Genomic DNA, 25,512 nt, shown 5'->3' on the forward strand with positions numbered 1-25,512 from the left:
TCCCCAGCCCTTCCTTAGTGAGGTCGGTCGCTCTGACCATGGCTGAGCCCATGGCTTTTGCACCCCTGATCCCATGTGATCCCCTAGCGCCCCTAAGCCTGGAAGGAGGTACTTGCTTCCTTGGGAAGCAGGAAACAGGTGGTTGCAGGCTCCCTGGTGTTGTCACAGGAGCTGTGGGCTCTGGAGAAACTCTCGCTTGTTCTGTGTCCCCCGATTGCCCAACATGCAAAATGGTCATAAAGGCATTTACCTCATGGGGTTCAATGAGCAAAAGGAAGCAAAGTTCTTAGCACGTGGCTGGCAAGGCAGTAGGTGGCAGTTAGTATTATTACTTTACCAACAGGGCCCTGGAGGCACAGAGGGGGAAGTTTACCTGGAGGTCACAGAGCTCGTGGAGCCCGTGTGTGTGTGTGTGTGTGTGTGTGTGTGTGTGTGTGTGTGTATGTGTGTGGTCGGGGTGGGGAGCAGGTAGGGAAGGAGGACTAGGCCCATCAGGGCCCCCCCCCCGCCCCCCCCCCCATCCGTGGGCACTCGGTGGGGGAAGACAGGCCCCTGCACCAGAGGGAACCATTCCACTAAAAATGAAAGTATTGCTGACTGGCTTCCTGCCACTTCCTCCCTGGGGAGCCTGCTGCCCCCTCACCACCCCACCTCAGACACTCTTGAATCAGCATCCCCTTGACCCAGAATCCTCTGCTCAAGGGGGCAGTTTGGGTTCAGGGCCCAGATTTTTCGAACACCTGGCTTTTTTAAAGCCCAAGAGCAGCAAGGACAAGGCTCTGATGAGCCCTTCAGGGCTCAGAGTAAGAATCACAGAAGAACAAACGGGGAAGGGGTTGGACATTAATGGCCACGCCCCTCATCTGGGAGTTAGAAACGGATGCCCAGGTGCAAGGAGCTATCTGTGTCCAGAGCCACGCAGCAAGGGGGACAGACATGAGCTTAGAGCCTGAGCCTGCTGCTTCTCACCCAGACGCCTTCGCCTAGGCTAAGGCTCCTTCTGCTACCCCAGGTTCTCAGAGGCAGGTGCCAGAATCCCCTGTAGGAGCTTGCAAACATGGACAGTGGGGCCCAAACCTGCGATTCAATGGCAAGGCGGTGGCGCAAGAGCCTGCCTTTTGAGACTAAGACCAAAGAGCGAGGTGAGGGTCCTGCTGCCTCCCTTTAGAAGCAGCTGTGGCAGAAGCTAGGATGGGGGGTGGGGGCGGGGGGGGGGGAAGCAAAAAATATTCACCCCAGGAAAAAAATCACTCAACATCTCCCCAAAGCGGATGATGATTTATACCGAGTAAACAGAAAAGAAGGCAGATTTCATTAATCTTAATAAATGGGTATTGCCTTGGGAGAGAAAAGGGTTGGTAAAAAAAATATATATATATATTGTGCATCTACTGCTAAGATTACATTAAACATTAAACTAAGCGCAGTCTATTTAAGGCGCTGCTTTTTGGATCTACACTTAAGTAGTACTGTTAAAACCTGTGGCATAGCAGTGGATCTTCTTCAAAGTTTAATTAGATTTTGGAACCGGCTACAAATACACAATTATGCAGTTTTGCTGGAATCGGGAGGGCTGGTAAAATTAAAGAAGGATAAGAACCTCCTGCACCAGGGGCCTCAGAGGGCTGAATGGAGGCTGGTGGAACAGAACACACTTTTCCTATTAATGTTGTATAATAATAACGGGCACCATTTAGGGGGTGCTGACTCAGTGCTGAGCAATCGTCTACATTTTCTCATCTGTGCTTCCCGAGAGCCCTAAAACCGTCTCCTTCTCATCCTGCAGGTTATAAACCCAGGCCAGGCAGGTCAAGCAACCTGCGCCGGGCCTTTGGATGGTGGTGGAGTCTGGCTGCAGACCGAGCAGCGGGCTGCAGGCCCCCCCTCTTCATCAGGGGAACGTGTACAAAGCTCCCATTTGAAAAGATTTTAAGCTTCGATTCGATCAGGACCGCGTTCATGCAGTAACTCTAACGAAGTGAACCCGAGGGGCAGGCGGCTCTTGGGAGACTCGTTTTAATACGGGATGACGGGTCGGAATGGAGTGTAATTAGCTTACGGCGCGCGCACTGGCAGGTAAACGGCTATTTTCAAGATGCTTCAGGGGCCCTGAAGACGATGTGTGCTCCTCAGTATTTGACACGTGCACATGTGAACTAACCACGTGGCGTGGATGCCAACGTCAGTGGATATAAAACGTCAGTCACGTTCTAGAAATCCATGGCACAACCCGGGGCCCATGGATAATCCTATTTGGTACACTTCAAAATCTGTTACGAGGGTAGGTCTCACATTAATGGTTCTCGCTCCAATGACATTTTTAAAGGGAAAAGTCTTCCCTGAGGAAATTCTCAAGGAACTACACGTGCATAGACCAGTTCCAGCAAAAGCGAATTTTCTTTTCCCTTCCACGCACTCCTGGTAAAGACCAGGACTCCAAGTGGTTCGATGCTGCCACCGGGGAGGGCTCAGGACTTACCCTGGCAAAGACATCCGCATCTGCTAAAACTAACTGCCTATCGTCTTACCTCTGACCCCGCTGGGATGCGACACTTACCCGCAGAAAACCAGAAAGGCAGACAGACATCCAGTTTGTGAGGAGTTTTTCCACCACGGACTCCGTGCGTCTTAGCATGAGTTTGGGCTGCATGTTACTGCTCTGCTCCATCAGGTCCCTGGTCAGCACCTCCAGGATGCTGGTCAGATAGACCAGCTTGGTTTGCAGGGCGATGGTCAAGAAGGAGGCAAATAGACACCTGTTTAAAAACAGAGCCGTGGTGACAAGAGCCAAGGTATGGAGGCAGCCTAAGTGTCCAACCGCCGCTGAATGGATAAAGAGGACGAGGTGTATATACAGCTAAAATGGATGAGAGTTCAGCCGGAACAAGAAGGGAAGCCTGCCGTTTGCGACGACATGGATGGACCTTGAGAGTGTCAGGCTAAGGGAAGTGGAGAAAGGCAAACCCTGTCTCATCTCACTCATAATGTGGAATCTGAAAAGAAAAAAAAAGTCTCCAACTCAGAAAAAGAGATCAGATTTGTAGGTGTCATGCTGTACACCTTAACCCCAGGCAGGGTGGTAGGTCAATTATGTCTCAGTAAAACCGAAAGAAAAAAAAAGATGATATAGAGATTAAAAAAAAAAAAAAAAGCCCCTTAAAACAACACAGAGCCTTGGCTAACCATCGGCTGTGGCTTGCTTGGTCCCGATAGCAGTTTCCAGGGACGCCTGGGGAGCCAGGCAATGGGGCACTGCCCTGCGGGGGAGGGGGCTTTTTTTTAACCTTTCGGTTTCAACTACCTGTGTTCTTAACCCATAAAAACCATGCATCAATGTTGACTTCAGGACATTTTATGCTTTTGGCACTTCAACATTAAATTAGGGTGGTAACAAGAAGTGGATGATTTTCCCGAGTTTTCAAGGTATATTTTCAAATAGAAAACAGCACTTCTGCTTTTTGGGACTCGGGACTCATGTTTTTTCTTGGTGTTGGGGTTTTTCAGGGTGCTTTTTGGGGAGAGTCATATGTTTGGGTGTCTTCAAAATAGAATTTATGTCCGGGCCATGTGCTCTGAACTGGAGACATCACAGAGGCATGACTCAATGCCCCCCCCCCCTGCCCCCCCGCCACCACCAAACAACCCGCCTCTGGATAGAGGAACATTCTCAGATACCAAGTTCAAGCTGTGGTTTAGAACAAAAATAGGAGGCTCAGGTTTCATTTTCCCTACTAAGCGATTTTTTTTTTTTTAAATGGCTGTACCGATTTTTTTTTTTTTTTTAAACGGTTGTACCCGTGGCATATGATGTTCTGAGGGCAGGGACTGAATCTGAGCCATAGCTGCGATCCACACCACAGCTTCATCGGTGCCCGATCCTTTTAACCCGCTGCACCTGGCCAGGGATTGAACCCGCAGCCTCCGCTGTGACCTGAACCGCTGGAGTCGGATTCTTTAACCCCCTGCACCACAGTGGGAACTCCTCCTCTATGTTATGACTTTCAAAATACAAAGGCAGGCGCTGGCTGATACCTGTCCTTCACAGAAAAGTTCTTCTGCTTTTCCAGAGTGTGGATGACCGTAACGAGAAAACTCTTATTACAAATTAGGGCGTCCAAAGCTGTCAGGCTTTCATTCTTATCACTGGCATCTCTGTTCTGGAAAATAAATAAATAAATAAAAAAAAGGAATGTAGTATAAATAATATGCCATAAAAATAATACAGAAAGTTAGACCGCAGATCCACAATGTGTTTTCCAAGACAATGAATTACTTCATAGCAAATTCGTGATCCCCAAAAAGCCACAGGAATGATTGAAAGTAATGATGGCGATGGGAATGAGGACAGCGCGCGTGTCAGGCAGGCGCGGGCCAAAAGCGAAAACGGAGAGACTTACATGCATATCTTCAGTGAAGATGTGGGTGAAGCCACCTGACTGAGAGGAAGGAGACACTTTTATTATTCATAACATCCAAAGGAAATGAAGAGTGCAGTTTTGCTACCATACCCAAGGCCGTTGCAAGAAGGGAGGGACACTATTTTGCTCATCGGAAGAGCCCCTGGCCTTTGGCTCATGGCCTATCTTCTACATAATAAATAGTTAGTCCTTAAGAAACCTCAGTGGCTTCTGAAGGCCTCTGAGAAGACCCTGAATTATCACATCCGTCGCGTTTGGGTAGGTGAAGGCATCTCACGCTTTAAAAGAACCGAGTCCAGCGTTAAAGGTGGGGGGGCGGTGAAAGGAGGTGACGCAAATGTGCAGACCCTCCTTAAGCAACTGAGCTTCTAAGGAGAAAGACTGAGACGTGTGGGTGAGTCTTCGCAGGTCTTGGCTTGGTGGTGTTTACTCATCCATATGCCCTGGTGTTCAAAACAGGATGGAATGGGGCGGTTAAAAGCTTGAATCTGGACCCAGACTACTTGGGTTCCAATCTGGGTTTTGTCATCTACTAGTCACCTGACTTCAGACAAGCTACTTAACCTCCCGGTGCCTGACTTTCCTCACCCGCAAAACGGAAAAACAAAATGAATCCCGCCTCACGGGATGGGCTGGGCACGGAAACAAAATGAATGAGTGCATCGCACGTTCTTCGGGTCGGTTAGTATTAGTTTTATTTTTTAATCACTAATTTATGGCAAAGTGGACCACAATGCTGCTGTCCTGCTGGTTGACAAATATATGTATTTTGTCTTTTGAGGGCCGCACCCCCAGCATATGGAGGTTCCCAGGCTAGGGGTCCGATCAGAGCTGTTGCTGCCGGCCTACACGTTAGCCACAGCCACAGCCACTGAGGATCTGAGCCACGTCTGCGACCTACACCACAGTGCACGGCAACACTGGATCCTTAACCCACTGAGCGAGGCCAGGGATCGAACCTGCAACCTCACGGTTCCTAGTTGGATTTGTTTCCGCTGAGCCACAATGGGAACGCCCCAAAAATATTTTTAAGTGCTCTGCTCTATTATAACGCCTGAATACAAACTTTTAAATTTGAGTTTCTTTTAATGTATCATAAATCATATTGGAATTAAATGATTAAATTTTAAAAGCAAGCTGAGGAATACTTTGTTTGAGTCAACAGGATGAAAATATAAGTCTAAACATTCAGTGATTTTCAATTGTTTTGGTAACAATTGAAACTGCAGGCTATTTTTCTATCTTATTACATTTCTTCTATAGAGGATTTTTTTTTTTGCCTTATAGTTTCAAATTTGTTAGCCCAAGCAGAAGACCTCAAACTATTTTGGTCACACTCTCTCTTAGTAGTAAGTAGAAAAATCAGACCTTGGATTTGCATTTTCTAGTTCTTAATATTTTCCTGCTGAGCCTACCTTATGTCCATAGGCAATTTAAAGAGATTGATTCTTAACCTTAAGTAGGGAAATGCCACTCTGGGCTCCCTGTGTTCAAAGGCCCCTTCCTCCTTTTATTCAAATTTCTCTCATCTAGGGGGTGAGATGCTCTGCTTACCCTGATTGTTCCTATTTTCAGCAAAATAAAGTTGTCGATAAAACGGAAAACAAGGCTTTAAGAGCAAAAACCCAGCTGCCGAGGCAAAGAACCAGGAACTGGTGATGCCTTGGCCTCTGAGAGACCACCACTCCCTTCGGGTTTTGCCTGTTGTTATCTAGCGGGTGTTGAGCAGCCATAGTTTTCCCTCTAACACCCAACCTCCAGGCCAAGAGCAGGACATGGCTCCTGGGTCTACTTAACCATAGGAGGTATCCTCAGAATAGAATGCGTTTCCAACAGGCACTGTCCCAACAGGAGTTCCTGCTGTGGTGCAATGAGTTAGAAATCTGACTGCAGCCGCTCAGGTTACCGGGGAGGCACGGGTTTGATCCTCAGCCCGGTGCTGTGGGTTAAATGATCTGGGGTGGCCACAGCTGTGGCTGCGGCTCGGATGTGATCCCTGGCCCCAGAGCTTTCATATGCCACGGGTGCAGCCATTAAAAGAAAAAAAAAAATGTTACCTGTTCTATCTTTTCCTAATTCCTATGATTTCGATTTTAACTTAGGTCTTCCTGTTAGGGTTTGATAAATGTATACTTGTTTTTCCTGGGTCTTCATTTGACTTTAGTTTCTATGGCTTTTCCAGCTGCCTTTCAAGATCCCACCTAGCCCTGAGTTAGTTCAGTTTGCCTTCTTGCAACTCTCTTTCTGCTCCTAAGATAATATAGCATTGTTCCTGGGATTTTTTTTTTTTTTCCTAAACACTCGCAACAGTGTTCCTTTGCATTCGTCATTCTATCTTGCTCTTGATTACTGAATTTAGAAGATAGGAAAACTTCTTTTTCAGGCTGCAGATGACTCTCTCCAGCACTCAAGGGCAACCATTAACCATAAAAGCCCACACAGTCCTCCTGTGCCTGGTGGAAATCTCTGTGATTTTATTGCTATTAAATTCTTAATGGGGATCTCAGATAGCTGGGAAAGAGGACTCGCGATACAACCTGTGTGAGGTCCTGCACAGTCATCCTGATTCAGCGAATTAAACTCTCCTCCCCAGGTGGTGTTCTGCCATAGAAATGAGGAGGTGGCCACTGGGAAGTTTTGGTACCTGGTACTCTTGGAGGATAACTTAAGAAAAAATTGCAAGTGCAAAAAGCTGAAGTCTTATTTCTAGCCTTCTTGAGTTACAGCACTGAGGCTTGCACGACGATGACAACAACAACAATTTGGTGGGTGTTTTATGGAGGCGTCCCAACTCCAGACACAGCATCGCATATCATGGTGTCTGCTTCTAGAATTATAGAGAACCTGGAAATTGCTTCCTGCCTGTGTCTGGGTGTCTGAACTTGGGGCTTCCGGCCAAATGTAGCTGGGAAGTGGCTGGTAAGGTGATCCAAGCCCTCTTTTGGCCTGAAGAGCTTTCTGGCTTTGCTCACGAGGCTAAATTTAAATATGCTCATTGATATTGCTGGGTGCCAGAGGTGAGGCCTTTGCTGTGGGGTCACCAGTTCTGGACAGAGAGAGGCAAATATGGAGGACCTGGGGCATCGGGGTGTGGAGGTGATGACAGGGGGATGCGTGTACCTCGCCAAAGCCTTGGGAGGGTCCATGAGGAAGGCCACGGGGCGAGCAAATGGAGGTGTTGGAAGGGAAGCAAGACCGAAAACCCAAAGGGTTGAGGAGACTACGCCTGGGAACCCCAGCGCAAATTAATCAATCATCTCATGCAGCTATTTCTACTAAATGAGGATGACACAGACGCATCAGCTAAAGGACCACTGCTGGAGAGAACCATAAAAACTCTGCCTTGCTAAAAACGGCTGTTCTTTACTCAAATGCTACGCATGCCGACTTTCCTCCCTCTTGGCCAAGAGTATGTTTCCTTTCCAATTGAGAAGTAATGGTGAATCATCTAGTAGCTGCAACAGAAGTCACGCAGATAAACACAACAAATTGGCCAGCCCACAATTTATTGATTCTTAAATAAACCAGCTCACTTCCCAACTACACATTCAGTTCTCAACTGGTCGTAAAGTGAAGCAAAAATCATCCCTCTGAACTTCTGTCCCTCCCAGGTTTTTGTTCCTGGACAAAGAGTAATGGCCAGTGACCCATCCCTGCTTTATACCCTAATCAACCCAATTAATAGTTATCCTCCTCCCCGCTCTGCTCAAATTTAAGCCATTATTTTGTACCAAGCACATTATCTACGGCTGCCTGGGAAGCCAACACCCGTTTTGATGAGAGCAACAAGCTCCTTCATTATTATTCAAGACTCAACCTTAGGCATATGATCGATGCTCTTACCTCGGGGAAGAAAGTTCTCAGAGCGAAATGTTTGTAGTCAAGGAAGGGAACAGTTCCAAAACTATCAACCACATCCAATTTATCCATCTGCAGCTCAGCAAAGCCTGCACAACAGAATCCCCAGAGCAAGATTTTAACTCAACAAACAATGGGTGAGAGCTTCTGCTGTTTTGTCTAACATGGAGTCTGACCTTGGTTTTCATTAAAGAAGAAACAATAGATAATTACGTGCTTGGCTGCAAAAGAAGAACTGAAATAAAACACAAAGCCAGGCCTAGACCCTGCTGTTCAGTTGTCTTCGATTATACAAACAGTTCTCGGTACTGTGACTGGTTCCATTCAAGGGTAACCGAGAAAAAGAAAAAGACGGACAATAAAAAAGCCTTGTTGTTCTACAAACACAAGTTGGGAGCCTACCGTCACGTATCTCTTTCCGGAGCTCGCTCTCCAGGAGCTCCAGCTGTTGGCTCTGTTTGCGACTCAGTTCCTTCGATTTGTGCCTGGTCACCCCCACGGCCGCTGGGGAGAGAGAGATCCAGCGTGAGACCGACAGGCGGACTTAAAACTCGGAAAGGAACACAGAGCTGAGCTTTACCTTCTGCCGCAGAGAACGAGACACTGGGAGAGAGAAGGACGCTCGCGTTTAAGAGAGAGAATTTGTAAGAAGAAAAATTCCCAGGGAGGGGTCGCTCTCGAGATGCTCAAATGCAACAGAAAAACAAAACAACCAGAAGGAGAAAAGCCTGCGCATCCTAAGAGTAAAAACGAAATCAAATAAGCCTCGCTTGTAACCAAAGATCCCAGCTGGCTGAAAAGTAATGAAACAAGCCCACTTTCCTTACAGCCGCAGGCTATCTATACCGTTCTGTTCTTTTGTCATGTTTCTAAACATCTCCAGAGAAATAAAGTGGAGCCGCAAAATGCAGAAAAAACCCACACATCCACAGTGAGCTCTGTAAGCCAACCTTGCATAGATCGAATGGGGTGACGGGATGAGCGGTCCGCCGTGAACCCCCAGATCTGGACACTGCTTATTTCTCCACTTCATTTTGGTGCTAACTGTGCCATAGAGGCAGCAAATGGAACAAGTTCAGCCCTCGGGTTCACGTCCCTGCTCTGCCATTGACCAGCTGTGTGGCCTCGGCTAAGTGCCTCAGCATCTCTGTGCCCGGCTGCCTCATCTGCCAAGGTGCCTCCCTCCTTGCGATGTTCTCGGGATTCCAGGAAGTAACTCATGGAAAGCATTTAGATCTTGTTTTTGAAGAAGCATACATCACAATGGTCAACTATCATGATTTTATTTTATTGAAGCGTAGTCGAGTTACAATGTTGTCATTTCTGCTGTACAGCCAGTGACCCAGCTCGACATACGGTCTTTTTCATATGCTTTTTCCCAGGATGGTTTACCATAAGCTAGTGAATATATTCCCTGCGCTATACAGTGGGACCTTGTTGTTTATCTATTCAATAGAGAGTGGTTTGCACCTGCTACTCCCAAACTCCCAACCCTTCCCTCCTCCACCTCTCCTGCCCTCTTGGCGACCGACCACAAGTCTGTTCTCTACTTCACGAGTCTGTTTTGGTTTCATGGATGTGCAGATGTGGGTCCTAGTTTAGATTCCACCTGTGATAATATATGGGCTTTGCCTTTCTCTTTCTGACTGACCTCCCTTAATATCAATTATTATTATTATTCTAGAGAGCTTTTCCTCTTTGAATAGGAATTTCTCGATTTTACCAGCAGAAGTGAAGGATGCTGAGGAAACAAAGTTCCATACAGTCCTGCCCTGGGCCACTCGGTGAATTCATCGGGCTTCATCATAACGTGTGCTGTGCAGCTTCAAGAAAGGGCGGCACCGACAGGGATGCTCGAATTTGCTTGACTATGGAACCCTTTCTCCAGGAGCATCACTTGGGGCCGTTGGTCCCGAGGCTGCCCTTTAGGCAGCACCAGCTCACTGCGCAGAGAGGGCTAGCAGGCCACATCCATAAAGCAGTGAGCTTTTCCTGGCTGAGGTCTCTAAGGGAAGCCACAGTGGCAGGGGATGGAGTCGGGGGGGGGGGGGGGGGTTGTAGGTGGCAGCTCTAGGCCAGGTGTGTTTAGCGTCTTCACTAATGATGTGATTGACAGAGTGAGAGCGCACTTACTCAAGCGGCTCACGACACATGCCTCCCTGGAATCATGGTAAGAGCGGGATGAGGATTTTAAAGGGCTTTGCGGATACCAAGGAAAGCAAAAGCGATGTGTCAGATGGAGCCCGCTCCATCTCAAAGACCATAAACAAGCTCTACAACCAAAGCACAGGGAGGGGAATGGAGAGTCACAGCCAGCCAGGGAGAGATCGGAGGCTTCTAGGAAGTCACAGAGTGGCTGTGATTGCATGCTGAGGCTGTTAGTTCTAGAGCGAGCATCGCTGGGTTCCCCGGATCGAGCTCGGCATTGAGCGTTTACAAGTAATCTGCTTATTTGAAGCCAGCACCAGCCAGGACTTTATTAAAATAGCAGGTCCCATTCTGGACTCTAGATGCACCATAGAGGTGAACAACTTGAGAGCATTACAAACACCTGGAAAGATCACCAACAGGGGAAAAAAAATGGGGTCTCTGCAAAATGAGTTCCTTCCAGGAGGCTAGTTTAGCCATACACATAAATCTTACCCAATCTTGCTGGATTGGGCACTCCCCAAGAGAAGGGACCAGGATTTAACTCAGAGCTCCAGAGGTTGGCACAGTTATCAGCAACCCAACAGGTGCTCCATGAACACCAGGTACACGGATGCAGGGATGGACGAATGAATGAGAGAGTAAGCATACGTAGAAGGTGATGTTAGCGACCATTAACAGAAAATTCGCCTTTCTGTTCAATGCCTGAGTTAAGTCAAGGAATATGAAATGCGACGGAGCTTGGAGAAGCTTGCAATGGAAAGCAGCTCAGAAACAGAGTTCAAGAACTGAATGGCCACCAGGACCAGGTACACAGATGAGTGGGGTGGCCTGGGTGGAGACAGCAGGGAGCAGTGGAGACTATGGCAAAACCCCTCTCCACAGGCAGCTGCTACTCAGCTCCCGCAAGCAGGTGTTCTGGGAAAATGGGGGTCCAATGATCCAGACCTTGCACATGTTCAAAAGATTTTAATGAATGTGAAACACCTAATTTTAAAGTGTTTTCAGCTGCTTCAAAGTTTTAAAAATGCCACATGGGCCAAACAAAACACATCAGTGGGCCGGATTCATCCAGTGAGCAACCCCCACGGGACCCCTACGTTTGGATGAGCCTTGGAACGTTTGAATAGATGGTAACAGGTCGCACATCCAAAATACAGCTCTGCCAGGAAAGGCAGAGCCGCCGTGGGCATGAGGGGTGGGGTTTGGTGGGGTGAGAAGGCAGGATGAGATGACCGAGTCCTGGAAGTCCAAAATCCCAAAGGAATTCGGAGGACGTCATGTAAATGGGACATTTGTCACCACAATGCATGGGATGGAGGAAGCAAAGTGGATCATATGTCCCAAGTATCAAGATACTGTCTTTGTGATACAGCCTTTTATTAACGAAGCATCCTTTAAAAATGTTTAGAAAACCCTCGACATGTAGCTTTTATTCCTGTCCTAAAGTTTTGATTTGAGTTTGCATCATCCCTTGATCGAAGCCGATTGAAGCAAACAGTCCCTGAAAGCTCAGAGTCCTCCTGCCTGCGGAGAGGCCCCCAGGGAATAATTTCTCTGACAAAATGAAACAGGGCACTTACCAAAAATGACAATCACCAGCAAGACGGGAAGTGCAATCAGAAAATACCAAGTGGAGAGAACGGATTCCCGCTCGACATCAAGCTTCAAGTTTCCCAGTATGACCTGATGAGACAAGGAGGGTCATCAGACCTGGTCGAGGTGGGCCCCACATCTAGGCGCACAATTTCCCCCTCAAGCGGTTTTCGCCAAGATGCAAGAAGAGGTGGAAAGGAAGGTAGGCTATCCGAGCTCAAGTGCCATCTCTGGGCAGATTCACTACATGACCCTGAGCCAACTGAGAAGAATCCCGGTGCCCTGGTTTCCAGATTTCGCTCCCGGCAGTTGACACGTGCTGGGCTAGACCTACAAAATGTACGCATTTGTCCTCTCTGCCCTGGAGGGTTTAAGCTGCAGGAATGGGGGCAATAAAGAGGTGGTGACCTGTGGCTAAGAAACCCTCTTACCCCTCCACTAAGGCAGGGATCCAACTTTTTATCTCTTCTACTTCTTGTGTTTCCTTGGCAGGCTTACTTTGAAGGAAGCATATTCGGTGGCAAAACAAAACAAAACAAAACAAAAAACCAGTTTGGCCGTGCTACCTGGACGATTCCCTCTTCCAAGCTTGGTGTTGGTTACAAAACTTTGGTAAAATCTTGGAAAAGGAAAACTCTCCATTAAGCCTTATTTTCAGGTCGACATACATCGACGTGCAAAGGCGTGCTTCTGCCCTGGCACCGTGGCTGCCCTTGCGCGGGTGTCTGAGCCAAGGGGTAGGAGCACAGACTCTGGACCCACACAGCCCAGGTTCTAAGCTCCAGTTCTGCTCCTTACTACTTAATATCAATAATCACATCAGCATCCGTTGAGTGTTTTTTGGCATGGATTTGCAAGCCTTTTTGCATGGAAAGTCTCCTTGCATTTAATGAGACTTCATCTCATTTCATTTAGGGTTTTAGCCCCGTGAGGCAGGTGCTACTGTCATCCCCCTTTTACAGAGGAGACAACAGAGGTCCCCTGTCCTGCTGTCCTCACTCTGCCGTCTCTAAAATGGGATGTGGATGGTGCCTCTTTGGAGAGCTGTTGTGCAGATGAAACTGCTGGCACGTAAGTGAGCGGGCTCGTGGCTCTCCTGCTCACAGCCCTCTGGCGGCTTCCCAGAACTCCGAGCCAAGTCCTTGCGATGGCCCACAAGGTCCCAGTGATCCATCAGCTCCCTCTGCCTCCCTCATTCACCGCCTAACCTCCTCGGAACTTCTCCCCTCGTTTACTTCTCTTGCACTGCATCAGGCAGGCCCCTGGCTCAGGAATGCTGCAACCCGTGGTTCCCGCCGCTAGAACACTCGACTCCAGAGAGCCGACAGCTCCTTCCCCTGCCTCCTTGAGGTCCTGGCTCAAATGGCATCTTCCTCGGGACCCCCATGCTGCTCGCCAACCGTAAACCTTGCAGCTGTGTCCCTCACCCCAGCTTCATTTTTCTTCTTAACAATCAGCCCCCATCTAACTCAGTTTCAATTCGTTTTCTCTACTGCACCCCTCTTTAGGCAAGCTCCATCAAGGCGGCTTTTGGGGGTGGTGGCGTCTGTTTTCTGCTATGTCCCTATCCCAGCACAGGTCCTCAGAAACTAACCGTGAGCAATAGAAAACGCTCGCATTGGTTCTTCTCAACCGACTGGCCATAGAGGGAGCACTTCTGAGTTTAGTTGCTAACTGGGTACTTATTACGACTGCCTGAACTGTGCAAGAGCTGGACAAGTGGAGGTGACTTATCTAAGGCCACTCAGGTGTTGTCTGGTGCAGCTGGGCCGTGAACACATTTTTCGTTTTGCCTTCTGGTCTGATGTTCTTTTTTCTTGTCTTTTATCCAGTTATTTATGACTGCAGATCATGAAGCATTTGGGAGGAGGGGGCTAAAGACTGTGCAGCGCCTGCTGTGGCGTGAATACTGCAAAGGGAGGCTTCCACTGGGCTTCCCTTCCCCATGGTCTCATGTCTTTATCGCGGGACATAAACATACCAGCCCCGGGACCCTCAACCATGTCGGGGAAAAGACTAAATGCACCGAGCATGACTTCATGGTGGAGGGAGCCTCTGACCCAGAGATTATCTGGTCTCCACAGACTCCAGAGCCACATTCCGTGTGCCAGAGAGGCCCCCATTCTGGGTTTGCGCTAAGACATGTCACCTCTGCATTTGGGAAAAGAATGACAGCTCGTTCATCAATGAGTCTAGAGATTCCGCTTGCAGATGCCACAGTCTAAATGTAGAGCTAGAACAAAAGCTATCAAGACTCATTCGTAGTATAAACAATGGTGAGCTCAGTGCTTCGACATTTGAATGGATACATGGATGGATTCTGCAAGCTATTTCGGAGGAATAAAGCTTGGGCCTGTGATACCAGTTTTCTCTTCACTTAAAGAGAAGATCCCAAGACCCATAACAGATTCTATCCTGGCTTCTGGTTTAGCCAAGGAATGCCCCTACAGAAGGGAAAGCCAATGGGTAGGACTGTCAGGCGACTCACTCGAACTTTCTTGGAAGAGGCGGCAATGCTGTTTGCAGAAGTGATGTGTTTAATTTTGCAAAAGATGGTGGTGAGATCTTGATTTCGAGTAATATTTTCAAAAGTGCAATTTGACGTCTCGCTTTCTCCATGGAAGAGAGTGATTTCAATGTCTTTCTTGGAAATGTTGAAGTTATCATTTTCTTTCTGTGAAGAGCAAAAGGCGAAGATGAAGACATCAGGGCCCATGTGCAAATTCACAAACACAAGCACGCCTTTCCAGTCGAGGGGACCCCCCCCCCCTTGAAATGAGAGCGACGTACTTGAATTTTTACTTCCAGTTCTGTGTCCACCTCAGGCTCAACCCGGTACCCTGTAAATCTGGGGTCGTCAAGGTACTGCAAGCTTCCGCAATCCAAGAAGGTCTCCTGCACTCGGAGCTTCACGGTGACATTGGTGCGCCCTTTTAAACTCTTTAACTTGGGGGCTGAAAATCTGCAGTAAGTTGCCATGCAATATTCAGAGATCTAAGGCAGAGGAAAAGAGCATTTGTATGGCTTCGTTAATGAATTCCAGCTCTGGGCTCGAAGAGCTAAGCGACCTGGGGAACTGAACCTCTCTCTGAGCCTCTGCTGTCTCCTCTGTAAAATGGGGGATGACAGTACCACCTGCCCCACGGGCCTGAAAACCCTAAATGAAATGAGGTGAGGTCTCATCAAATGCAAGGAGACTTTCCATGCAAAAAGGCTTGCAAATCCATGCAAAAAAAAGCACTCAACAGATGCTGATGCGATTATTGATATTAGTCGCAATAATGTCCGCAACCAGAATGTTACACAATGGGAAAAGAAGTATAAAGCTAGAGAAGGGGGGACATGGCCCCAGCGGGCCCGTGTGTCCCTCAAGGGCTCGAGGCTGAGTCCCGGGAATTGCAGGAAGGGAGCAGCCGGTCCCTCGGCAAGGCTGGCTGCAGGCTTGAGGGCGGCTGGCTGAATGGCTCCTGTTGGGGAACCTCCCTGTGGTTTTCAGGTATGCAGAGAGACAGGCAGGGGAAGGCCCTGGGAGAGGGGAGGGTGACAGCCGTCCCAAAGGAGAGCAACGAAAACTCGCGAACAGAACTTTGCTCGGGCGGTGGAGGGGGGGAGTTTTCCTCTTGGTGATGGGCTAACAGTGAAATTTTAAAAAGAGGGTAGCAAGAAGCAACAGGTGGGAAAATATGATGCAAAGAGCTGAGACGTGGACAAGCGGACCCCTCCCTTCCCCTTTGACCCCTCTCCACACTGCTGCCCTCAATCTCTTGTTCACAGCTTGGCAACATGAAGAAAACCACGAAACCCACGGCCTCTCTCTTCTCAGCAGCCGTAACCCCGGCAGGCTGGCTTTTTACTGAAGATGCCTTCTAGAAGGTTACTGGTGATAGGGTCACCCTAACCTCATTATTCTCAACGCTCTAAATTTCCACGGACCAGCTCTCGCCACCTGAAATGCTCTCTTCTTCCAGGTTCCAAGCAACTTCGCGGCCACCTTCCCTGGCCGCGTCTTACTTTCCCTCGCTCCTGAAAATGAAGCTCTTCTTCCAGATTCCACCCTAGGTGCTCCTTTCTTCGGCCTTTGCGCCCCCACGCCCAGGATGTCCCCTCCTCCTCCTGGTGATGAGGCTACCACGACGACTTGGTCCCCTCCAGCTCCACCATCTCCCCACACTCTAGACCTGCCAAACTGTCTGCAGCCCCGCGGAACACGCAGCCCTGCCCCCCGCTCAGATGCATCTGGGGATCCGCGCTGGCATCCTGATTTGACTCCCAGCCTTTTTTCCAGGTGCGACCTCGCCGTGTGACCCTGTGTATTGTCACCAAAATAACCCTCATAAAGGGCGCCTGGCCCCATATCGCTTCCTGCTCAAAGATCTGCAATTGCTCGCCCACTGCTGACAGAATCAGGGGCCAAGTTTTAGTCTGATGCTCTCTCCGGGTCCTACGCGGTTTTCCAGCCATCCCTCTGGCTCATTCCCGACCTACCCTCTGGTTCCAGCGGAGAAGGACTCAGTGGTATTCCCAGCAGGTCCCCTTCGCACCTGAAACCACCTCCCTGCCTCCACCTGTCCAAGTCGGACCCAGCCTGCTCCACTCGACAGGCGTGCTTAAATCTGCCCCATGTGGGGGGTTAACAGATGTAAACTATAGCCTTTGGAATGCATAAGCAATGGGATCCTGCTGTATAGACAGCCCTGGGAACTATGCTGTCTAGTCACTTGTGATGGAGCGTGATAATGGGAGAAGAAAGAATATACACACGTATGTGTAACTGGGTCCCCTTGCTGTACAGTAGAAAACTGACAGAACGCTGTAAACCAGCTCTGATGGAAAAAATAAAATCATTATGAAAAAACCCAAACAACAACAACAACAAAACCTGCCAGATTTTAAGTTCTCTTTCCGGTGAACACACACCGCGCCTTCTTGGTGTCTGAGCTGGAAGAGAATCAGAGGACCTAGAACCCAGTGACACCCTGTGCTCTCCAGCTTCGGCCCCAGAGTAGGTGAGCCATGTCCCTCTGCGAAGGCAACGGGATGCTCTTATTCGTATTTTGCTTCTGCGCCCAGCAAAACCGTCTGTCCGCAGTCGGAGTGCAATAAATTCCACCTGCTTTAGGAATAGCCCTGCAGGGCAGGATGTGGGGTGGGAACAAGTTCACCCACAAATTCAGGCAAAGTCCCTGGTCAGAGGGTCAATCTATACACATATTCAAAGGATGTGTGGGCGCTGTGGAGACCTGGCCTGGAATCAAACCCCACAGGAGTCTTGAAACTGCCTCTGCAGGGTGTCAGTATGTGGACAGGCGTGTGACGAGGCTCTCAGGAGGACATAGGAAGCCCTTCCGGATCTAAGCCTGAAGCCACACGGGTCCCAATCAGAGGCCAGCTCTGTGGCCACATGCACACGTGCCAGCTTGTGCAGGAAATGGCCTGGCTGGGCCTCCGAGAAACTGCTATTGTCACATCTCTCACGAAGGAAGGACAGAAAGGGGAAGACAGAAGGGGGAGGGCGTCTGAGAAGAGCTTAGAAGGCCGCTCAGGGGCCCCGGCATGGATGTAAGCTCCGTCATGACCCGTGACGAGGCCTGTGTGTGACTCGTGTTGGGGGAAGAACGAGGGAGGTGTGAGGACCAGACCCCCCCGCAGGGAGATGAATGCCAGGTGAGGAGGTGAGGTCAGAAAGAAGGCACCCAAGGTCAAAGACACAAGAGCAAGGGAAGGAGACGCACAGGAGGGGACCTGAGCAGGTCCCTGTGCCTCGGACCCGCAGCGGACTCTGGGCAGGGGGTCCACCACCGCCTACTCCTCACAGACCAAGCTCAGCCCCCCCCCACCCCCCAGGCCTCCTCACACACGCTCCCCAACACCGTCTCAGCAAAGGGACCCCGCGGCAAATCACCCGGGGAGGAAGCGGCAGGTCTCGTCGCATCAAGGTCAGCCCGCTTCCCTCTGTGCCACAACTGGAGAGACTCCACTGCCAGTCTGCGGACTCAGGGGTTCCGTGGTAGCACAGATGGTACGCATCCTATGGCATGCAACAGGCAAAAGCTTATAATAGCACAAAGGCATGGGAATAAAAAATAGCCCTCAACATAATTTAGTGCGATGAAAACAAAGGCGTCCTTGACAATAACCATCACGACAGAGCAGCTGCAGACTTACGTTTTTGTCTTTCGGTTCAGGTAAAATGATTAAGCTGTCAATTACATCAAAATTTCTGCCCATGATGGTTATATGTTGACCGCCACTGCAAGGAACAAAGCAATGAGGAGTTTCAGAGATAAACACACAGGCATTTTGCACGTATGAATAAAGTGACCCATTTATTCCGGCTTCATACTGAACTCAGCTATGTTTGAATGCAAATTAATTAATGTTAATTTCAAGTGCAGGACACGTTTACAAGTCTTCTAATGATCCTGGCCACAGAGTCATGGTTTTTCAGATACGTAAATAAGAAAATTCAGGATGGATCCTGTTTGAATTCCAGGAAACAGCCCAAATCCTTTTCTGGCATTTGAGTTTTGGTGTGTCATGTTGCCACAGATAGTTAGATCATCAGCTGTACTTTGAACATTCAGGTTTCGCTAAACAGAATTTTGTTTGATGGCTGTTTAATCTATACAAAAATTCATCAGTCTAACAACCTTTAAAAATCCAACTCCCAACCTACCAATTATATTTTATGTAGGGAGATAGGGGCTGCTTCGGACAAGGTAAAGTTATAAATGACATTACAAATCTAAATTCCTGTTTGGTAAACCACATTAATAACAGCTATGTTCTATCTCTCCAAAACGCGGCCAAATGATTATACATATTCTTAGCGCATAATTGCATATAAGCAAAGTGGTCATTAGATGTGAAATCAACAGCTGTCCACAGCTCTGGCTGCCCTCACCCCCCACCCCCCCACCCCTGATCGCATAGGTCACTAGACACTCATTCCAGGGGACAGGAGCCTGGGTGGGTCAGCTCTGTCAGCCAGCTGAGCCCATGATGACAAGACCAGGAGGTAGGCACGAGCAGGGCAATTTGTGTAGGGCAGAGGGAAGACATTAAGTCCTGAACCTCCCAGCCACAGGGGAAGGGCCGAGCTGGGCTCATGCCAGCCTGTCGTCATGACTAGAAAACTAAGCCAAGTGATCTGTGCCAACGGCCAGACTGCAAAGCCACGGTCTTGCCCAGGAGTAACCGAGACACACAGGCTCAGAACGTCTCCGGCGCCTGGACATGGAGAAGCCTCTTATTTTTTTGGCAAAGCAGAACTTTGGTGGCTCAGACTGCCACCAGGTGAGGAGGTGAGGCTAGACTGGCATCTGGGCTAGACTGCCCAGGGCCTGGGCAAGCTGTCTGAATGCCCCACATCTGTCTCCTCATCAACAGAAAGGGCCACCCAGGGTGGATCCCTACGTCTACGAGGGCTTCCTGAGGCAACAGGTGCAAGACCCCAGGCAGGTGGGGAGGGCGGCCTCCGTGGTTGCTCTGAGGTATAGGAGGGAACTAGACCCCAGCAGGGAGGGCCATGCTACAGCCTTGGCTTGGAAATTTCAGTTTTCCTTCTGCCACTGTTATGGGTGGAACTGCTAACGCCCCGCCTCCCCAGTACCTCAGCCTGTAACTGTGTTTGGAAATGGGACCCTTAAAGAGGTAATTAAAGTTAAATGAGGTCCTTAGAGTGGGCCCTCATTCAATATGACAGGTGTTCTTATTAAAAAAAAAAAAAAAGATTAGGACACAGCTAGGCACAGAGGAAGGACCACGTGAGGACACAGGCAGAGGCAGGCCACCTAAAAGCCTAGGAGACGGGCCTTAGAAGGAATCAACCCTGACAGCACCTTGAGCTTGGACTTCTGGCTTCCAGAACTTTGATGAAATACATTTCTGGTATTTAAGCCAACCAGTCTGTGGTACTTTGTTAGGGCAGCCCAGCAGCCTAATAATCCACGTGTCACTTCATCTTAAACATGAGAAGTGATTTTTTTTTTTCACTTGCTTTTCTTTCTTTTTTTTCTTTTCTTTTTTTTAAACAAAGCTTCATCTGTAGTTTCATCTAGACAGAACTTTGAAAGATAGCTTCGTGCTGTGTTAGGTGAAGAAAACATCTGTAGGGTTCTAGTCCAAAATCTAAAGGTGAATCTAAATTCAACCGGGGGAGCATCTTTTTTCCTCAATATAATGGAGTCATCTGAGGTTCTTTGGAATTTAGGGAGTCTTCTCACTCAGAGAGTCTCTTTGAAATGTAGATACGGCTTTTCACTTAGCTCCCAACATTTCCTCAAATTATGCAAAACGGCTTACTCTAAAAGGTTAGACAATGAAAGATGTAAGAAAGAAGCAGCTTTGTGTCATGGGTGGGAAATCCAGGCTTAGTTACTGCAACTGAACAAACACTTTAAAATTCCCAGGATTTAAATGATCTGAAGAGAACCAGGGTCTGAACAAGTATTTCAGCGGTGAGTTTCCTGGCAGCCATGGCTAAGAGTAAAACAGGAAGTACCCCTGGTATTTCCTGTGATGACAGGAAGCAACCTGTTTATCAGGTATGCCTCCTAAAGAGGATTCTTGGGGGGAGCATTTAGATATGATGATGACTTCTAGATTTGAGTCAAATACATGATCTTTGTGCGTGTAACCTTTTTACCCACAACGAGAGAGAAGCATGCCCCAGAAGGTACCTGAGCCAGGTGGTCGCAGGATATATGAGGGAACAGTGGGGCAGAGCGATGTAAGACAGGGGTCCCACAGGAGAACAGTCCCCGCCATCGAACTGGATACATACATCCTTCATTTCTTTTCGGCTTGATGGAAGAGAGAAATTCATATGGGTGTCGTTTATCACATGGCTAACCTGTATCCTAGAAAGGGGCAGAAAAAGAACGCTCTGAGGACACAGACGCTTCGCACAGTAGATCCCCCAGGCAACAGGATATGAATTTCACTTGAACTATCACAGCTCACAAACTATCCGAACAGCTGCAGGCAACTGCCGATTATTTAAGATCCACTCATTCAGCTTGGTATTATCATCTGGGGCCAGGCTCCTCTTCTTTCCTGCTCATTTTAGTGTTTTTATTTTCATCTCCCTTAGAAGTGGGGAAAGAAGGAAACACAATCCTTGCCTTTAAGAAGCCCTCATAGAAAGTGGAAACATGGGCTGGGTATTAAAGTGTATTGAGGAATTGCCATTCATTTTGTCATCGACGCTAATGGCACTACCCTTATCTGTTAGAGGCGTGTCCTGAAAGTACTTATGAGTGGAAGGATAAGGTGAGATATTCGGGGATATGCTTTAAAAAACCCCAGCCTCCATCCAAAAACACAGAAGAGAGAGATGAAACAGGACTGACAGAAAGTTCAGCCTTGAAGCTGGAGGGCGGCTACAGAGGAGTTCACTGCACTCTCCTGTCTGGCATGTGACTTCAAATTTCCATCATGAAAAGCGTGAATAAAGAGGATGTCTCCATTAAGCACAGGGTGGGGGTGACGGTACAACCCAACGCTGGGCAGAGAGGGAGATTCTGCCATTCCAAGAGCAGAGAGCTCGGGACTAAAGTCCATGCCAAGAGACCAGGGGGGCTCAGACCCAATAAGCATGGAGAGCCAGGCGGCCCTCTGAGGAGCTCCAGACTGGAGTTCAGCTGGGACTGTCCTGGGCGCTCCCCAAAGCCGCAGGGCAAGCCCTGCACACCCTGCACGTGTCAAAGCCAAACCATCTCCAACATCCTCTGTAGCCCGAAGCTTCCTCTACATATCACGTCTACCACGACCCTCTAGAGCACCAGTCATGAAGACGTGGTTGTGTCTGAATAATGCTCAATATAATTATGCCCCGCGAGAATCTATTATCACTACTTAAAGGCTACGTGTGCGATATTAATGTTTAGCGCATGTAGCCTTTAAGTAGCAATAATAGAATCTAACATAAGGCAAATTGGAGAAACATCTGTGCCAGTGTGTGCTTACACCACCTCGGATGTACATTCTAAGGTTTTATATTCACAGCCGAGCTCTAGGGAATTCACCGTAAAACAGCTGATCATTAAAATTCAAACTTGTTTATCAATTTTGGAAGCAAGAGGGGCAGAAAGGTGGGTCATTCCACTGCTATTCTTATATTTTCTCTTCAGAATAATTAGGCATTTTAAAAATACCGTATCGAAAGAGTTTAGGATTATGGCACGAACTCGGATATAGGATTCAGTGGGTATTATGTGTACCGCTCGTGACCTGGGTTCACCACACAGATGTGGTTACTGAAATGCTACATGCAGAAAGGTCTCTTAGTCATTTAATTTAATAACTGCAGGATCTCCAGACACATTCAGAATTGCAATCAGAGCATAAAGAGTCAGAAACAGGGTAATGCTCTGAAAAACGACTTATTTTCCAGTGGTGTTGATTGCCTTCAGTGAATACACAGGTGTCTAACTCCACAGATTTCGTTCCACAAAAGGAAAGATTTTTGCAGGGAGGTATTTAGCCAGGACAAACGGTACCAAAATACCTATGTCACATAGATACGGCCACTAATGTGTGCTCGGTAACTCTGGTAAAGAGCAGACCAGAGCAGAGCTGCCCATGTGCAGCTTTTTTCATCCAAATGACAGACAGCCCAGATCTACTGCTAGGAGGGGAAAGGGCTGGCCGCTATATGCAGTGAATGAATTAAAACAAAACATTTCATAAGTAAGTGTGGCAGATTAAAATGTCGTCCACATCTGTTCTCGTAGTTAAGAACCAAAACAGTGGATTGTTTTCAATCCACTTCCATGACGACAGCAAGCTCCGAATTATAGTTCATGGAGACTGTCACTTCTTTGACTTCACGTGAGCCCACACTCACAAACGCTAACAAGCAGGACGCTCACCTGGTCTATTACGGCGTGATTCTTCTATCTCTTTTGAGGGGGGATAACATTTGCACAAGTGTGTAAATGAAACACAGAAATGTTCTGCTCTCAAAGTTTCATTGAAAGGACGTGTTAGGGGCAAGGAGTCAAAGAAATAATGCCACTTCAATGGCGCAATGACTAGATGTTTGTACTGGGGTGTTTTTGTTGTTCTTTTTTAAACTAATGTATGTTCCAGGTAGTTATTATTTGAGCCTAAACCAACTCAATAAAGAGAAGGCTACAAAAGAATAAAATGGATCAGAAAAGGTCTTTTTCCAGCGTTGGGTTAATACATGGGAAGAGCAGCCCTACTTCCCCATCAACTTCTGAGAGTCTCACTATTTTTCTTTTTCTTTTTCTTTTCAGGGCTGCTCCCACGGCATATGGAGGCTCCCAGGCTAGGGGTCGAATCCGAGCTGTTGCCACCAGCCTACGCCACAGCCACAGCAACTTGGGATCCAAGCTGTGTCTGTGACCTACACCACAGCTCACGGCAACACCGGATCCTTAACCCACTGAGCGAGGCCAGGGATCGAACCGATTGAACCCGCAACCTCATGGTTCTTAGTCAGGTTCATTAACCACTGAGCCACGATGGGAACTTCTCAACTATTTTTCTAAGTGCATCTTCTTTCAAATGATGTTTGCTACTCAAAATATTTGATTTTGTTAATGAAAACCAAATCAAGACCCCCTCCGGGCAATATCCGGGAATTATTGTCCATTGAGATTTGGGGGGGGGGGGAATAACATGGAACAGATTCTCCTGCAATTAACTTCTTCCCTAACATGGGAAAAGAACCACTCTCCTGCAATTAACTTCAAATATAGTGTTTAAATTATATTACTTATTGAAATGATATCCAAGGTGCAGAATAATTGGCTCACTTTGGCACATGGAAATAGATGAACTGTATAAAGGTTAGAATCACAGGGTTAGTCCGCTGGTATGAGTTTTAGCTTTTCACTACATGACCAAGAATACATCACTGATAGTTCAACTCACACATCCTTATCACAAGTACTGGTTCCTTTCAGGATCATTGTGATGTTAGCTGCCCGGGTAAAGTTTTCTCCCGTGACGATGACGTTGCTTTTCCCTAAAGTCGATACTTTCTGTGGCTCAATGGACCTAATGTGGAAGACCTATTGGAAATAAAGGATGAAAACACAAGATCAAAGCTAAGAAATGGCACTGGTCCAAAACATCTGTTTATGCGCCGCAGTTCGAAGGACTCGCTGGGAAATCACAACATTTTGCAAACCCGAGCAGGCAGTGTTTAATGAAATCAATGAATTCAAGGAAGAGTGCTGAAGACCCGTGTCTCGCAACATGCGGCAGCATGAGGTCAAACCAATTAGTCTTTGTCTCGCAAGACAGTTGAAAATACAGCTGAAGAGTGGTGACATTCTGTCGCAAGAGTGAGCTATCACTACAGGTCTCAAAACTGCTTGCTGCAGTACAGCCCCCGGAGGCTCAGAGCATCACAAAACGAAGGAAAAGACCAGGAGTCCACTGACTCTAAGTCAAACACCAACTCATTAAGTGGGAATAAATGCCGTTCTGGATAAATTCCCAAGAGAGCAGTTCTTTGTTTTTTGTTTGTTTCACTTAGGCTATTTGAATCATATACCATGGGGAAAAAAGTCTCTAGAAGTCAAGCTGTTAAGTCACCTGACCTCAAGGACTTTGATGCCTAAACTACGTGGCCAACTTTTCCCCCTCCACGCTTTGCAAGAGCACCATCTCCTCCTTGGCACCCATTACAAGATCTATCAGCCCTTTATCAAGAGAGTTTCCCTTGGAATCACCTAATAAGTGGGGCCCCGTATCATTTAGATTAAGACATTTTACTTCTCTATTTGCAACATCTAATCAAATTCCCCTTTTAAAAAAAGCCCTTTATTTGATGACCAGAATCATTTTCCTTTACAAAGACGAAACCTTCCTGGAGTTCCCACTGTGGTGCAGGGGAAATGAATCTGCCTAGTATCTATGAGGATGTGGGTTCCATCCCTGCCCTCGCGCAGTGGGTTAAGGGTCCGGCATTGCTGAGAGCTGTGGTGTAGGTCGCAGACGTGGCTCAGATTCTGCGTTGCCATGGTGTAGGCTGGCGACTACAGCTCCGATGGGACCCCTAGCCTGGGAACTTCCGTATGCCACAGGTTCGGCCCTAAAAACCAAAAAAAAAAGAAAAAGACGAAACAATCCTATTTCTTTCACTTTTCTCCTACAGATGCCACTGTCTGTTTTTTTGGACACTTAGTTGTTTTGTGCACCATTTCCAGCAAGACTATTTTCTTCTACAAGATGGCAAGAAAACACAATAAGATGCTAAGAGTCTAGCCAATATAAACTCAGCAGATCTTTAGCAAGAGTGAATTTTCATACTCACACTCTTGATATTTGAAAATGACCACCAGCTAAAAGCGATGCTTAATCATGTGCAATGTGGCCAAACCATAAACACCGAACATATCCATCTAGAGGATAAAATCTAGGAAAAAGCCACCTAAGGCACTGGGTGAGCTTCAGTTATGTGCAGCCCCTGCCTACTGCCTGGCTCTTGAAGCAGCCCAGTATTCTCTGCTCC

General features: G+C 47.9%; 1 protein-coding gene across 6 annotated transcripts in view; it reads right to left on the reverse strand.

Moving 5' to 3' along the window:
• PLXNC1 (plexin C1) overlaps positions 1–25,512 on the reverse strand; it is a 155,721-nt gene that overhangs the window by 42,918 nt on the left and 87,291 nt on the right. For 4 of the 6 annotated variants that reach the window (XR_007135949.1, XM_047788273.1, XM_047788272.1 and 1 more), the window contains 12 exons: positions 23,925–24,064; positions 20,702–20,881; positions 18,186–18,270; positions 17,923–18,048; positions 14,811–15,014; positions 14,509–14,694; positions 12,008–12,110; positions 8,679–8,780; positions 8,262–8,365; positions 4,398–4,436; positions 4,033–4,157; positions 2,558–2,756 (listed from right to left, as the gene is read on the reverse strand). Coding sequence is in view for 5 of the 6 variants with exons in the window: in XM_047788273.1 (XP_047644229.1) it covers positions 2,558–2,756; positions 4,033–4,157; positions 4,398–4,436; positions 8,262–8,365; positions 8,679–8,780; positions 12,008–12,110; positions 14,509–14,694; positions 14,811–15,014; positions 17,923–18,048; positions 18,186–18,270; positions 20,702–20,881; positions 23,925–24,064 (1,593 nt within the window). In the remaining variant the exon portion in view is untranslated. The remainder of the gene's footprint in view (positions 1–2,557; positions 2,757–4,032; positions 4,158–4,397; positions 4,437–8,261; positions 8,366–8,678; positions 8,781–12,007; positions 12,111–14,508; positions 14,695–14,810; positions 15,015–17,922; positions 18,049–18,185; positions 18,271–20,701; positions 20,882–23,924; positions 24,065–25,512) is intronic. The other 2 variants (XM_047788277.1, XM_047788275.1) reach the window with 1 other exon arrangement.

The sequence above is a fragment of the Phacochoerus africanus genome, chromosome 7 (genome assembly GCF_016906955.1).
Source record: "Phacochoerus africanus isolate WHEZ1 chromosome 7, ROS_Pafr_v1, whole genome shotgun sequence".
NCBI lineage: Eukaryota > Metazoa > Chordata > Mammalia > Artiodactyla > Suidae > Phacochoerus > Phacochoerus africanus.